Consider the following 16,252-nt stretch of genomic DNA (forward strand, 5'->3'; position numbering starts at 1 on the left):
CGCGCTGCGGGGCCGGGGCCGGGGCCGGGGGCGGCGGCGGCGGGCGGCGCACGGGGCCGGTCATGGAGGCGCCGGTGCAGACGGAGATGTGGAAGGCGCGGAGCCTGGCGGAGCTGATCCGCATCCTGCACCGGCTCTTCGCCGAGGACAAGGTCAGCGTGGAGGAGGTGCAGGCGCTCATGGAGTCCTACGAGAGCAACCCCGAGGAGTGGCTGCAGTACGCCAAGTTTGACCAGTACAGGTACGGCCGGGCCGGGCCGGGCCGGGCCGGGCCGGGCCGGGCGGCGGCCGCGCTGCCCCGCGCTGCCGGCGGCGGGGCGGGGAGCGGGCGGGGAGCGGGCGGGGCGGCGGCGGCGGCCAATGGCGGCGGGTGCCCCGGCCCCGGCCCCGGCCCCGGCCCCGGCGCGGAGCAGCGGGCGCGGGGCGCGGGGCCGCGGGCGCGGCGCGGCTGCAGCAGCGTGTTGCCTCGGCCGCCCCGCCGGGCCCTTCCCCCGGCGGGCAGCGCGGGTTCAGGCCGCGCGTCCCGATGTCGGAGGGAGCATCAGAGCAGCGAGGTTTGACGACCCTCTCGTTTTGCTGACGTCCCGTTTACTCCTGCCATTGCTGGCTTCTAGGCTGCAAATTTATACGTAAATGCATTTTATTCTAGCGCCTATTTTAAAACAAATACCCCTTTCCTACTTCTAACCACTTTATCATGAAAGCATCCTTCTGGCTCTTCTTTCTTTCTTTCTTTCTTCCTTTTTTTTAATCTCTATTCTTCTCACATTGACTGTTCCTCCATTCAGAACAAATCACAAAATTGTAACAGAACACAGGAAACTAAGAACTAGAAAAATAAAGGATGGTAACATCAGAAGTATGCACAACAGCCTTTCTTTTGGCCATGCAGACCTGCTGTACAGAAAAAAAACACCATTTGAATAGTTCAGTCAAATGCCAGCCCAGATTGCTTAACTTCTGACATCATAGGAAAAAATATATTTACCCAATACACCAATTGCAGACAGAGTAAAAGGCAGCATATAGATATTATGCAATGCTTTGAGAGTAACTTGTTATGAATATCGTATCTTCTTTAAAATAGAAAATTAATCAGAAATTAATCAGAAAATTAGTGCAAAACATCCGGTTGTCATCAGTGACCCTTCTGCGTTTGTCTGTTAGGTGAGAGCAAGTCTCCTGTCACAGGCATGACTGTTTGCTTTACTTGGCACCCTGTGAGTAGTCAAAGATCAAAGCTGTAAAGGAAACCAGCAGGTCGCTTGTAGCAGGACAGCCAGGAGCCCCAGCCCGGCGTCAGGACCTCCCCATGGAAAGCAACGCAAGCAACGGCCCGCAGCGCCTTCTCCAGGGGCCTTCTCGCTGCCATGAGACAAGCAACAGCCCGGGGCCGGCTCGCAGCAGAGGGCACACAAACTAACTTCAAATGTGCTACCAAAAGTTTTTAAGCCTTGGGAGCAAATCATAGTCTAGAACACGCATGTGGATAAAAAGCCTTTAGAAACAAGCTTATTCCATGCTATTGTTAAGTTAGCAGATCTTTTTAAAATATTCTGCTATGCTTAACTTTGTTTAGAAGTAGATGCTGGCAGAAGTTACACAATAGGTATTTTATCCATACAAGAATGTTATAGTACAAGATGCAGAATTTTCAAGAAAAAATAAGAGTACCATGTATGGTAAGCCTGATATATATACATCTACATACATACATATATATATATATATTTCTTTCTCCTTTTTCTCCTTTTTCTGCCTAATATGCAGGAGTGCTGCCCGAGGGAGAACAGCCAAGAATATCTGAAAATGAACTGTAGAAGAATGTAACCATGTATTTTTCTTTTCCTCATTGCAGTCTTCTGTTTCTAATTATAAGCCAGCTGCTGAAGTGACTTCATTCAATAACTATTTTGATTTGATCCTGTCGTCCACTCTAGTCTCAGACTTCCAGTTCCCAAACTTCAATCATCTATGTAATTCAAAAGCAATATGACTATCAAATATTAACTATGCCCAATTTTTTCTTCCCAGAAAAAGTACATCTACAAAAACAATTTAAAAACTCAAAATCATTTTTTCCAAGCGAAACTTTGTTTTCAAGAAAACAGAAAAGGTTTTTATATGCTTTCTTCATAACCATGTTTGCATACTTTTTTTTTTATAGGCACATCAGTACTGATTATTCTTAAAAGCAAACACTTTGCCTTTCAGGTATACAAGAAATCTAGTGGACAGTGGAAATGAAAAATTCAACCTGATGATCTTATGCTGGGGTGAAGGGCATGGCAGGTTTGTATCCAAAGGTTACGGTTTTCTCAAAGTTACAGTATCTTTTGCTTGGATTACTGTCATATGAAAAGAGAAAAAAAAATCAGCCCTAAATTAACTATTAGAAAATGTCAGGAACTAAGCAGTACAGAACTCCTACTTATTCCTTTGCTATGGCAGTCCTGAATATTTGCTATAATATTTTTTGCAAGTTTGTACCTTAGGGACAGTTTTAGATCACTTAAAATATAACACTAATTATGGTCTCCTACCAAATCTATGCTTTCTTCTGTCTGCAGAAGTTTTTAATCCCAGGGATACAGTGGGTCCTACGGGCACTGAACAGACCTTGTTGCTTCTGAGAAATCTGCCTCAATTTGTGTTGCAAAAGCAGGTCTTAGTACAGTTTAAATAGTCTTTATTCTCTCATATCATTTAAATCCAGTCTCTGTGACATGAAGGGAAAAGTGGATTTGGGTTAGAAGTGTGGGGTGTGAGGAGGAAGCCCCTTTCCAGCACTGTGTGGCTTTCTGTAGGTTCCAGACATCCCAGCTCCTCCCTCAGAAGGGACCACACTGCTGCTGTGGCCTCGAGTTATATACATATGTAGACATATATGTTATATACATGTGGATCATATGCTAGATTGCATAGTTCTGCAAAAGTGAGGGAGGATCTGTCCCTTAGAGGGTCTTTTACAAAATGTTTGGATAAAACCGAATGTGGATAACAAAACTTGCAGGTTTTGACTGATTGTACTTGCACATAAAGAGAAAACCCTTAAAGCTGGGGGGGGGGGCTGTTTCTGGCGTTTGTTTTTAATTGAGAATATATACTGAGCATTTAAAATATTTTCCTGGGGATGCTACACAGTTATACCCAGAGAGATGTAAGAATCAAGCCCATCTCCTCTACTCCTCCTGGGCTTTTCCCACAAAGACTGTAATTCATGTCCAACTGTGTTTGGGTTGGATGAGCATTTGCTAGGAACTAGACTCAGACCACAACTTGTTTTTGCTTCCTACATGAGGAGGATCAAATTGTTCTCATGGCTTGTGCAAGGAGCATGACAACGTGGCATTTGTGGACCGCTCATGCCTGAAGCTAGCCGTGCTCTCTTGGCATCTAAGTTTGTAACTGACATTTGTTTATTGAAAACAATAATGCACAAGTACCAAGTTTTTTTGGTTGAAACTCATTAGCGCTATACTTCAGGGAGGGCCAAATTCCCTCCCCTGCCACGAGTGGAGAGCTCTGCCTTTGTCCTAATCCCATCACATTCTGTAACAGTTAGGCATTTTAAAAAATAAAAATAAATAAAATAAATTGCATGTCTACCCTGTATGCCTTTAAACGTAGCAATTAAAATATACTTCTGAATAAGCAGCTAGATCAAGCAAGCAGACAGATCATGGCAGCTCCTGCTGCTGTTCATGTTTTGCCAACTGGGGAAATTAATGGCTTGTTGTAGTCAGTTGTCCTTAGTGCCGTTAGAGCGGCAAAGACAGCATTTTCTTTCTTCAGCAAACTCCTATGCATCTCAACAGTAGAGAGGTCCTAGAAATGAAGTAGTAGCTCATTTCTCCCATGCTTGGGGAGGGAGCACTGTGGGTCTGCCAATATACCTGGTAAACGTGCAAGTCTATACTGGCCTCTGGCTGATCTGAAATACAGGCTGATACAAAAAATGGAGAAAAGCATCCTTTCGTGTCTTGGCCCACAGAGTTTTTGTGTTCTGAAAAACTGTCCTCCTACCTCCTCCAGATTTGCCTTTTCCCTCTGGCAAGGTCATAGGCTGACAGCTGTTTTTTTTTTGTTTTTTTTTTCCCTCCCCCCAAGTCCTGATAAATGTAAGCTTATCTTAACACATTTCTAATGCAGTTTTAAGTTAGCATATCTTTGACATGGTGAATGTTTGTTTCTAAGAACTTTTTGTGTGCGTGATTGATAAGTGTGCAAAAGCATTTCATTCTAGGACTATGCCCAGGTACAATATGCTATGCCATCTGTTTTGTTTGATGTATTTAAATTAAATATGTATTATCACACTGAGTTTGGTTATTCTTTTTGCTTATATAGTAGTATCCATGATCATAGTGACTCACACTGCTTTATGAAGATCCTCCAGGGAAATCTAAAGGAAACCTTGTTTGAATGGCCTGAGAAAAAAGGAAATGGTGAAATGACTAAGAAATCAGAACGTGTTCTGAGAGAAAATCAATGTGCCTATATTAATGGTAAGGTCTTCTAGTATCTTATTTGACAGCTACCAACCTATGAATCTGACTTCTTAACAGGATAGATAATTCATGTGCTGGCTAGGCTCTTACCTTTAACAGTATCATAAACTTTACTCACTTGAAGAACCTGGCTAGTCAAATTGTCTACAAACCTGTATTTAGATTCAATAAAACAAACAAAATTTTCCTTTTAACTCACTCTTAAGGCATTGCAGCATTTGCTTGGTTGCAGCAATTGCTTAGTATTTAAAGATGCTGAATACTTCTTCTATACTGAGCAGCCTTCAGGACTGTGTCCCAAATAGCTGTCTGAAATTGCTTGTAAACATAAAGCTTAAATTGTACTGTATGAAAAACAAGAGAAAGAAAGTTTTAAAATTTGTAATCATTATAACTGCACAAAAAAATAATCCTTGTGATCTGTCACAGAAATCCTAGGGCAAAATGTAAAAGTAATTGTCCATGAAATAAAGTGAAGAGCCAGGAACAGAGGCCATGATCCTCAGTGTTAATTTTTGTCCAAATCAAAAAACAAACAAACAAACAAACCCCCCTCTAATGCTGAAGTATAGTGTCAGCAGAGCTGAAATATTCAAGTCTACCCAAATGGCATATAAAACGATTGCCTAACTCCGTAGATACCAAAAGACCTCTAAGTCTTCACCAGTAAGGTTCCCTAGGTACCTAACGCCATGCTGTTAAGCATACCTGTAAACTATTGCCACCTTGTGCCTGGGAGTCACCAGCTGGGCATCACGTTCGGACCCTACAAAGGACATTACCCGTCGTGCTGAACTGCAATGAGTTCAGCAGAACAAGCGTGTCAGGGCAAAGGCTCAGCGAGGGGGGCTATCTGCCTTTTGTGCAGCAGCTGAATAATGACAGCGTGCCCCTGGGGTGCCCCCCTCCATTCAAGGGGGTCCACCCGCAGCTGCAGCTGGGCTTATGGACCAGGCTAGGGCAAGGGGCAGGGGGGAAGTGTGAAAGGAACTCTCCTGCCCTTTGCTGAAGATATGCCACGTTAACTGAAAACACAAAATTCACAGAAACAGAACACTTCACTCAGTAATGTGAGTCTATTTTAATCTCTCTTTACGTAAGTTTACCTTAAGGGCTTTTTTTTTTCCCTTTTTTTCCCCTCCCTACATATTTTATTTAGATAAATCATGTGAACAAGACTTAGGGCTTACACTCTTAACTGATACATCTGAAATACACGTATGGTTCCCAGGGTATTGTGCCTACATTGCATAATACAGGTCTGAGTATTATATGACATATTAATTTAAGTACAAAGGCCTGAGTTGTTTTTTTTACAGCAGAAGTCATAAACTTGAATTCAAGGTCTCTCTTAAGTAACTCAAAAAGTCCATTTTAATGTAGAATTAAAAAGGATGCTTTTATGGATTCGATTCTTCATAGCTTACATTTTTATGTAATACTTTGACTTCTGCTCCATTGTCCCAGAAAATGCCATTACTTCATTAGTGGCTACACAACAGACTGTGTCTTATTACATGTTCAGTTACCCTTACTGTTTGGGTAAGGTTGGAAGTATGCCAGTTACCAGTCATTTGTCACCTTAGACAAAAGACTAGACAAATGAAAAGACTGTTCTACTCCATACTAGTAAGTTGGAAAGATTAATTAGGAAATGCTTGTCTGCAAGAGAAGACAAGTATAGCTGTGCCTATGAGTCCATGTTCCAGATATATGAGCTGACTCTTAATGTGATTGATGCCCTTGTTACAGGGCTAAGAATTAGCAATATAAAAAGTCTCCCTGTAAACAGCCCTGCTGATTTTTAGAAACACAAATCTTTCTGCTTCTAGAGAACAGCAGCATCTCCTAGGAGAGTAAACCTTAAACTCATTTGGGAATGGCAGCTGGCAGATTACTGACTGCATGGCCTTCCTTAAGCTTCTTTTGGATTTCTTTTGGCCTTTATCCCACAGCAGATAATCCAGTAATTTACAAGTGTTGAAGGTGATAAGGTTTTCTGAAGTATCAATGTATTTAGGAAACTGTGCTAGAGAACAGCAGTCTAATTTGCTGTACTGAGTTATACATTGTCCCTTAAAATGCAGGTGTGACTAACTGGCTTCTTCAGAAGTTTCAGCCTAGATGGCACTCTTCCAGGTATTCATGAGGTCTTGTTCAATCTGCCTGTTAATACAACCTTTCATTTCATGCCCTCGTCTGTCTAGACTCCATTGGCTTGCACCGTGTGGAGAACATAAGCCACACTGAGTCTGCTGTTAGCCTGCATTTGTACAGCCCACCCTTCGACAGCTGTAACACCTTTGATCAAAGGACCGGACACAAGCACAAAGTCAAAATGACGTTCTATAGCAAGTTTGGCGAAAGGACTCTATGTGTAAGTATGGGAAGCCTGGCGAAAGGACTCTGTGTGTAATATGCTCCCTGGCAAGTCTTTGACACCAACCACTAGCCCTTGTGCAGGGACAGGACAGAGGAACTGCACTTTTTTCCCTTACAGAGCAGATCATTGGCTCTTGGGAGGCTCTCCAGGACAGACAGGAGTTGTAGCAATCTCACAGTACCTGGGGATCCGTATCTAGGATCAGGATAAGATACAACTCAAAAATACTCCAGTTTGTCAATTTGCACTTCCCTTATAATGCAGTTCTCTTCCCTGGTTTGTAAGGAAGTGCAGTAATGCAACCACCCATTTTATAAATAGGAAAACTGAGGCTGAGAACTTACCATCTATTAGTGATGATGCTGGATTTGGCTTCCTTGGCTCTACTTACCACCCCTTTCCCTATGGATGGTGTCCAGTTGTGTGAGGGGTGGAAGAGCCTAGTTCTCCTTTATCAGCAGGAGAGTAATTATGTGTGGAGAAGAGGATTAATGAGAACTTTGCTGTAGTTAAGCATCTTCAGACAGTAAATATAACCTAGTCAATGGAAAGCCATTAAGCAGCTAAATTATTTTAGCCAACTGAAGTCATGTGTAACATTCCCTGCCTAAACTGTTCTGCCAAAAAGCATCATGTTTCAAGCCAGTTGTTTTAAACCCTGTAACTTACTGGAAGTAAAGCAAGATAAGTACTCAGACTTTTTAAAATCAAAACCTTTAAGTGGAAACACTTGCTTTGAGAGAGAGTAGACTGGTTGGCTGTTTTCTGCATTCCTGAGCAATGTCAAGAGACTGAATCTGGATAGAAACAAAATCTTAAATGAGCTTTGGGGACCAAGCTAGGACATCTGGCAGGGTTTGATAGGATTCCCTTATAGCACTCCTCTATGTGTTGGAAAACGTAACCACATACAAGGGGAGAAAAGACAGATTTTTGTTGTGTCAGCCACAGAGGTTCAAAGACTGGTTTTGTTAGATACAGAACACTTTCACCTTTCACCGAGGCCAGAAATTCAGTGCTTTGGACTTCTAAGGAGAGAGCCCTTAATAAGATCCAGCTAAAGATTTATATAATCAGCAAGCCCAATGTAAATTATTTCTTTGCAGCTTGTCACATTTAGTGATTACAACTTTACTAAATAGCTGAAACAGAACTTTCACCTTCAGAAGTTTGAAAGGTCTTTGAGAAAGTAAGCTCAAATTTACAACTGAAATTTTAAAGGAAAATGAACATAGAAAAAATGTTGAACAAGATTCACACAAGAGTTCAATATTTGCTTGTTTTCATTTTAAATGCTTATTGAATATGAAGTGTGTAAGATAACAAGTGAAACTAGATAATTTAACTTGGATTATTTTCCTGCTCACTGGCAGGAAACTGGCAATGTTTGTACATTTTGTAGGAAATGGGATTTGGCTTACAGGAGAGAGTTAAATCTTGATCACTGAGTCTCTTTCATGAATTCCTGTAAATGGAATTCTGGTAGGGAAGAGTTGTAGCTAGCAATGGGCCATCCAACTGTCTGAAATGCCTTCATGCTACAAAAACCTTTGGGTGTCAGTGATGGTTTCTGGAAAGCTTACTGGAAACTCAAGCCTTCCTCTGTTTACCAGATCTCAAAATGACATAGGAAGGCAGAGAACTATACATTAAAAGTAAAAGGAGAGTAGTGTAAAGCACACTTGTATACCTTCCTTAGTAGGAAGATTATTAAAGCACATCCAGTGCTTCCAATTTATCTGAAGTTTTTTTCTGTAGGTAAAACACTCAGGTAAATCTCTAGTGCTTATGCTGGAGTCTTAATTAATTAAACAGTAAATATATAAACAAGTTAAAGACCTAATAATTGAGATAGTGTGTAGTTAACTTACCAAGGACTTGCTCAAGAAAGAGACTGTTTCCACAGTTCAGGTATGAACCATAAGAATACAGATGTGAAAGTTCACTGAGGAAAACGTGGTTTTGTCTCCTGACTGTCAGAGCATATCAGAAGTTCTTGCTATCAGGATTTTTTCTAGGGTAGGTCATTTCTTAGCAGCCTGTCTTTCAAACTAGAGTTCCAGTTTCTTCAAAATGAAATACAGCACAGTATCTCTGACAGAAAAATAGCCTAAAGGAGAAAGCACTCCTCAGTTGTCTCTTCTGCACTGGACTTGCCCATGGTCACACAGAGACCAAATGGATAAGGAAGCTAATTTTATCAGGTACTATGGTATCTGGGCCATAGTATCCTCTATAAAACGTGAATAGTAACCTTTTATCTTGCTGGGAGTATTGCAAAGAAGAACATTAAATATTTTAAGGTGCTGAGCTATGCTGGTGTTGTTAAGAACAATATGGTCACCGTCTACTCTTAAGTCTCTTAAAAAAGAAATCTCTCCTCTTTCTTTTTAGGCAACAGCAGTGCCACAAGAGAACAACTGAGAAGCACCAGCATGTGTTTGCTTAAGACCTGCTGAATGTTTAACCAGGGACAGACGACTTGTATGGCTAAGGCTGACAGCCAGCTATATTTCTGTAACTTGTACATAGAATGACAGTAGGGCAGCTTCCAGGCAACCCGTAGTTATCTTGAATGAATGCTGATTACAGGACACTAAGCTAACTAGTGCCATAAACTACTTCAGAGGTTAAATGCCTTTTCTTAGGCTATTGTCAAGTCAGAATTGAGTAGTTTGTTTTCTGATTCTAGCCTCCTTTTAATTCTACTTTCTGAGAATATCAAAACCAGAGGTTTTTTAAACATCACCTGACACTACTTAGTAGGCCTACATGTATGTATGCGCTCAATATAATTAATGATAATATAAACTTTTAAGCTTCCATTCACTTGTACCTATGGGTAGTATACTAGATACTACTAATAGCAGCTCTTTTTTTATTAAGTCTTCTTGGATTTAATGCTGTAGGCCATTTTGATAGTTTTGTGCATTTTTTACTTTATTTTTTACAATTTGTTTATCAGATCTTGTTTTAAATAGGAGCAATAAAGTGCTTCATGTACAATAATTTCTAAAAGTGATTGGGCAAAGATTTGGGTTTTTAATGAGACTAATTATACTTAATACAACTAATGTCCAGTTTCCAAAATACTCTGTATAACTACTGAACGCCTTTCAGGTAACTAAAATAAAACTGGATCTGCGCACAGAATTCAAAAGTTTGCACCCTTTATCTCCTAAGATAGTCATCATACTTGACTGATTTCCACATTACTAAGTGGTACACTATTTAAGTGTTTGAAAAGTCAAAGGTATTTAAAACATGTTAAGAAACTGTGATCCCAGTTAAGTCAGAGGGAGTTCTGCCACTGAGTTCACTGCTGTTTATTTGTATCCTCAAGATTTAGTTGAATTAGTTTTTTTTAGTTACATTATTTTAGTTAGTGGTTTAGAACCACCTTGAAAAAGTTAAAAATGTATCAACATCAGTAAAGTTGCCTTCTCTGAGGCTACTGTAGTCATTTAATATAACCACACTTAAGGACAAAAATAGAGAATGTGCAGCAAGTCTCTTAATGTCTTAAGTGACTGCTCATTACTTGGGTAGCCATTAAAGTTTTAAAAGCAGCCTGTTTAGATGAATCACTTATTTCCCTCCTTACTGACATGTAAAAAAATTATACATATATATATATACCTTCTGAGGTCCTGTTTTTAGGAGGCTCTATCACATTAAAAAAAAAAAAAATTTAAACAGCGTAACAGCTGTAAATGAAGCTATGACTTTTTTGGGGGAGGAGGAGAGGAGAAGAAGAGAAGCAGGAAAAGACATATCTGGTCTGAAGGAAAAAGTACAAGGAGAAGCATCAGCACTAAATGGACAACGTTGGCATGAGGTAGACTTGGATAAAGTTCCAGAGAAGTGGGTGAAGCAAACATGCAGCCCAGAACTGGAAGGAAAAGAAATGTGAGGAGCAATAACCACATCTAACATAAAGAAGCTTCTGTGCTTTTTCTGGATGCTAGTGTACCCCCAAAGTTCAGTATGTTTCTTTCTGATTCATTGTGAACCAGCTCCTGAAAAATCTTCTCAAGCCAGATATCAGGCTTGAGCATCTTAACCTGACAGCACTCCAGTTTATTGTGAGAGTATCACTGAATAGTTGCGGTTAGAGTGGCCCTCGAGATCATCCGGTCCAACATCCCTGCTCAAAGCTGGGACACCTAGAGCAGGTTGCTCAGGACAATCCATTTGGGTTTGAATGTCTCCAGGGATGGAGATGCCAAAACCCCTTTAGGTAACCTGTTCCACTATTTGATCAATGCACGGTAAAAAGCTTTTTCTTACGTTAAAATGGAATTCACTGTGTTCCTGTTTGTGCCTGTTGCCTTTTGTCTTCCTCTCTCTTCTTGCTGGAAATGAGCGGTTTTGCTAAACTACGACACAGAGCATATTCATCATTCCTTTGCTTACTAAGTAAAACTAAAAGACATCATACACAACACATTCTCACAGAGCAGGTTGACACTGAGTCAGGTTGGGACTGCTGGAAAGCTCAGAGACAGCCAAGCAGCACAACAGCGATGACAGTGGCAGCTAGTTGTACTGGGGCCCGTTAATATAATGACTTTGACAGTATTCCAGCTAGCTACACATGGGCCTGGCAATGGAAGCAGAGGAAATAGGAGCAGAAGAGATAGCAATCATCTACCTAAGCTGGTCCAAACCCTGTTCGAACGTGCTAAGCATGGCATCATACATTGTGCAAAATAATAGAAGAATTTCAGTGTTTCAGGATAAGGTACTTGCTAGGCATTTTTAACCAATGTATCAGAGACATAGAGGGTAACGCATAAGGGGCACTAAAACAAGAAACCTGAAGGGAAATGATGAATATGGTCCGGAGTCCTTGGAACACTTACCACAGCCTTCTTTGCTACTTCCTAAGCACTAGCTATGAATTTTGTGCTCTATAAGGCACAAGTATGAAGCTAATACCCACTCAGTGCAATATTTATATATCAATAAATAACAAGTGACAGAATGATAAACACAGTCACCTTTTCACTTACACTGTCTCACCCACATAACCTGTGTCAGCTTAAAACAGAAACCAGTACTAACACAATAGCACTTGCACATTATTATGACCAAACAACCAATATACTAACCCTTCTAGCATGTGAAAGTACACGAGATTCAGACTAATGCTAACTGGCTGATGAAGTAGCAATATGCTGTGGACTGATAATTAGCCTTCATTGGCCTATAAGCAGGTTTAGTGTTTCAGATGCTTTCACCAGTAAGGTGCTCTTGAGTAGGGTCTTGTTAACATGAACAGAGGTAATTGTAAATTATCCGGGTCACAACTCAGATCCTTAAGTTGAAAAATATGGTAGAAGTTACTATGTCACTTAGGTTAGCATCACTAAGAAGAACTTGGTCTGAGTTGGTGAGTTGTCTAAGATTTCAGTGAAGAAGCTTCAACTGGAAGATGTAGGAAGGTAAAGTAATGCCATCAATGGGGCGAAGTGCAATATTCATTAAACTGCAGATTTGGTTGTGGAGAGTCTTTATTAGAAATTTTGCAGGAAGAGAAGTTACTTACCAAAGAGATTTGTTTTACATGGGGAGCTCCTGTGGCAAAGGGTATATGCAAGGAAAAGAGACTTCCCTGTCTGTGTGGCTGTTGCTTAAGAGGGCTACGCTCACAAAAGTTCAGGAAACATATTTCCATTCCCATACAACTAACATGTGAGCAGCTTTCTCTCCCTCCATGCTGAAGTGTGGGACCCCTGAAGCCTCTAATAGGAATTGTTCCTGAGAGAGGGTCTGCTGCCAGGTAAACACAGTTTGTTTATGTTCTTGTGGATAATTGAGCCTAGAGTTATTTTTTTTTTTCTCTCACTACAGAATCTCTGGGTAAACAAATCAGTTCCATTTATTTTATTTAAGCCTGAAAGATACTTATGTAAGTCTCTTGACATTTGATGAGTGCTGTTCCCATTGCCGACCTGTGTTCATACAGAAGACACAGCAGAATCAAAATTCACTCTATATGTAACTTTGCTTCCATTACAGAATTATCACAAAAGATACAAGATGTGCTGTTCACTAACTAATCCTTAAAGCTATTTTTCACACTCCTCCCATGCTTAAGAGAAAGCTATGTTGCAAGAATATAGCCTTCCTGAGGTTAAAAGAGGTAGCCTACCTACAGTGACTGTAATGTTTGCAAAGACAAGCAGAACAATTTGAAGCTCACTATTCTTCAACCATTCCATATATTCCACTCTTTCTCCTTTAGCTCATGAAAGCCTTTGCTCTCATTGAATGTCAGACACTCTATGTACTCTTCACTTTTCTTTCTAGGTCTGGTAAGCTTAAAATGTGTTTGAGAATCCCAGTCCTTCATCAGTCCATCTCTAACTGAGCTCTTCTTTCTAGCTGCTCACCTGAGAGCTGTGTTTGTGTACTGGATCATAAGCTCCCTTCATTTAAGGGGTAGGTTTCAGGCATGGTCAGCACTCCCTGCCTCTCTGGCAAAACTACCACGGACTAACTGTGCAGTCCTCCAAGATTAGTTCTACCCCTGTAGCTTATATGAATCTTTGTCAAATAAATAGAATTCAAATCTTTGACTCTTGTGGGTACTTCAAGCTAGATTGTATTTCTTCAGGGATGGATGACCACTGAAGCTGTGACAGCCAAGTTCTTCCAAGCTAATCACTCATTCTTGCACGCTACACAAGGGTTAAAAAGGAAAAAAAAAACCACCAACAAAAAACCCCAAACAAACAATAACAACACAATCTCTAAATGAGTAACAAAACACCTTTCTTCTTTCCCAGGCCCCATTCCTCTTTGTTTTTGCTTTCCAACCTACTACAGAACTCTTGTACAGAAAAATGAGTACATATTTTTCTTTTAAAGCCTGATTTCTCAACATCTGAGGTGTGCCTCCTTCCTGTCTTGTTGTAGGTTCAGGGGAAGATGTATTGTCTAAATCCATTCTATTTGCACTTCCCGGTATAAACGCTTTTTCCTGAACCACAAAGATAAAACATATATGCTGTTTGCTGGCTTGTGCTTCAATCATTTTCATGCCCTCCTTCCTCTTCTTCGTCTAGAACTATATTTTTCAGGGCCCACTGCTCCTCCAAGTTTATGCAGAACTAGCTGGCTAACCTATGAACAAAGGTGAGAAGGAATGTTTAACATGTTGATTAAACTGTGAATTAATACATTTCCTAGAGGATGACATTTAATCAGTCTACTTTCCTAATTCCTAAGGATTAGAGAAACAACCTAAGAGGCTTGTGTGGTGCTTTATCTGGCCAGTGTCCCTGAGATCCATACAAGTCACAAAGCTACCTGAGCGTAATGTGCTCAGTGACTACGAAGGAGGACTTCTGTTATGAAAACAAGCTACATCTCATTCTCTGCTCCCGTTCAGTATTCAAACCGAGACCTTCAGTATCTCTGGCTTTTTTGCAGGCTGAAGGTTTGTTAGTTTTTTAAATCATCCTGCGAATGCCAAGTGCTTGATTTTCATTTGTAAATTGTTGTTGTCTCAGGAAACTCACAGCAGAAGGTATTTTTCTCCCTGGCTGGCAAAGATGTCCCTGGGACATACCACACGTTTACAATCAGCACTCCAATCACATAAACATGCCGAGAAACATTTTTTTTTCTTTTGCTTCTGTCTGCAGGCAGGTTCACAGGGTTGCCCTTAACTGATTTGCAAAACAGGTGTGTGGATCCTTGCAGCTAGGTGCAGAAATGATCTGTCAGTCGCTCCATAGACCTGAAGTAGTATGTTCTGAACATAAGCACATGCCATGCAGAGGAGCAGGAAAAGCTTTGGGGGCTGGAAAACTACTCTGCAAATGCTGCAGAAATGTTGAAATGTTGAAAAAGCTGTTTGGAGGCATTTGGACCTGTGGCACACAATTATTTCTTTACTGTAACTAGAATTTTAAAGAGGCCTGGGATAGCTAGTACGAAGATATTCACTGAACATATTCATAGAGATGAAAATGGCTTTTGAGAAAGCTCACTTCAAGGGAAACATGCAAAATAGCCCTATTTAAACTTAGGGGCTGGAGGAAGCTTTTATCAGTTCTTGTGTACGGACTTTTACCCAATGTAAGCTGGAATAAAAATGCTGATATTTCACATCCATTGAAACAATGGTCCTTACTTTAAGCATTTGCTGTGAGTGAGTGTTTAACAGTGGTTACATTTACTACCTGTGACTTCAGACTATGAGGCCCTCACTGAATGTGGTTACTTACAAAAAGGAAAAGGGAAAAGGAAAAAGGAGTCCCTCACTGCTTAAGAAAAGCTTAAACATCCAATGTTTCGTGTCCATCAGGAGTACCCAGAATTAAAGCCTCTGAACAAAGGGCAAGTGTGAGAGAGAAACCTCTTCCTGGACCATTGCATCATTTAAAATGAGTAGTTCACCTCTGTTTTCACACTTCATTGCCTCATTGCAACATAAGCTCAGACTACTTTCATTTGTAGTGTCTGTTTTGGGGTTCTGATAATCTCTCAGAGAAGCAAAACCCTTGTGTTAATATTTATGGCCTGGATTCTGGCCCCTGTTCTGTTTGCACAAAACATTCAAAAAAAACCCAGCTTCCATTCCCCATGGAAAGTCCGCTCCCCATGGAAATGAACATTAGAAATTTCTAGTTCTCTTTACATGTGAAATCACAGTCATAACATTGACTAAAAGTATCTTTCATAATCAAGAAGTCCCAAACATTTTTGCAGTTTTCCACAGAGCTTAAAATGATTCAAAACAAATAGAAATTCTTTCCATGGACTCATACTAAAATAAAGGTGGGGTTTTAGAAACTGTTTAGTTCTAAACAAAACAAGACCCAAATATTGACTTGCAGAATGCCTGTGAAATTCCCAGATTTGTACCTGTGGAGATGTAAAAGAACCCAAAGTAGATGAGTGAGTCAAGGAGTCACTGCAGTATTAAATGCTTGTCTCAACTACAACTCATTTATTTGAAGCAAATGATTCTATTACTTGAATAGCTGTAAAAGACATCTCACTGTCACTTGAAAAATGAAATGGTTGCAAATGGCTGCATGTTCACAGTGCAGAGAGCCTCCATCCCTGCTCAGAGCCAGCTATGCCATAACACAGAGGCATTCTGTAGGTCAGACTTTGCTGTGGGCTGCAGGCTTCCTGGGACACTGCATGAAGACATTTTTTACTATTCTGGGAGGAACACTCAAGACCTTGACTCACACAACAACTTAAAATTGGACAAACTAAGTGGTTACCACCTCCAGCTATCTATTTACTCCATATTTTTTCTGAAGAATGCAGTCTCGTAACAGGGATGGCTGAAACCACTTTTGAACTGCTGCAGTCTGCAGCTTGACCTAGA

General features: G+C 40.7%; 1 protein-coding gene across 2 annotated transcripts; it reads left to right on the forward strand.

Annotated features, from left to right (window-relative positions):
- Positions 1 to 12: 12 nt before the first annotated feature.
- Positions 13 to 10,054, forward strand: CDO1 (cysteine dioxygenase type 1). Of its 2 annotated transcripts, XM_062599458.1 has the most exons (6): positions 13 to 241; positions 2,215 to 2,292; positions 4,351 to 4,508; positions 6,719 to 6,888; positions 8,653 to 8,665; positions 9,289 to 10,054. In XM_062599458.1, exons 1-6 carry the CDS (start codon positions 63 to 65, stop codon positions 9,351 to 9,353), a joined length of 663 nt encoding a protein of 220 aa, XP_062455442.1. In that variant the 5' UTR covers positions 13 to 62; the 3' UTR covers positions 9,354 to 10,054. The 2 variants fall into 2 exon arrangements, with proteins under 2 accessions (XP_062455442.1, XP_062455441.1); XM_062599457.1 differs by lacking the exon at positions 8,653 to 8,665.
- Positions 10,055 to 16,252: the final 6,198 nt, after the last annotated feature.

The sequence above is a fragment of the Rhea pennata genome, chromosome Z (genome assembly GCF_028389875.1).
Source record: "Rhea pennata isolate bPtePen1 chromosome Z, bPtePen1.pri, whole genome shotgun sequence".
Taxonomy (NCBI): domain Eukaryota; kingdom Metazoa; phylum Chordata; class Aves; order Rheiformes; family Rheidae; genus Rhea; species Rhea pennata.

Coding starts and splice junctions, on each gene's coding strand:
- CDO1 (XM_062599458.1), top strand. CDS start 63: ATGGAGGCGCCGGTGCAGACGGAGATGTGGAAGGCGCGGAGCCTGGCG. Junction 242..2,214: donor GCCAAGTTTGACCAGTACAG/GTACGGCCGGGC, acceptor TTTGCCTTTCAG/GTATACAAGAAATCTAGTGG. Junction 2,293..4,350: donor TGGGGTGAAGGGCATGGCAG/GTTTGTATCCAA, acceptor TTGCTTATATAG/TAGTATCCATGATCATAGTG.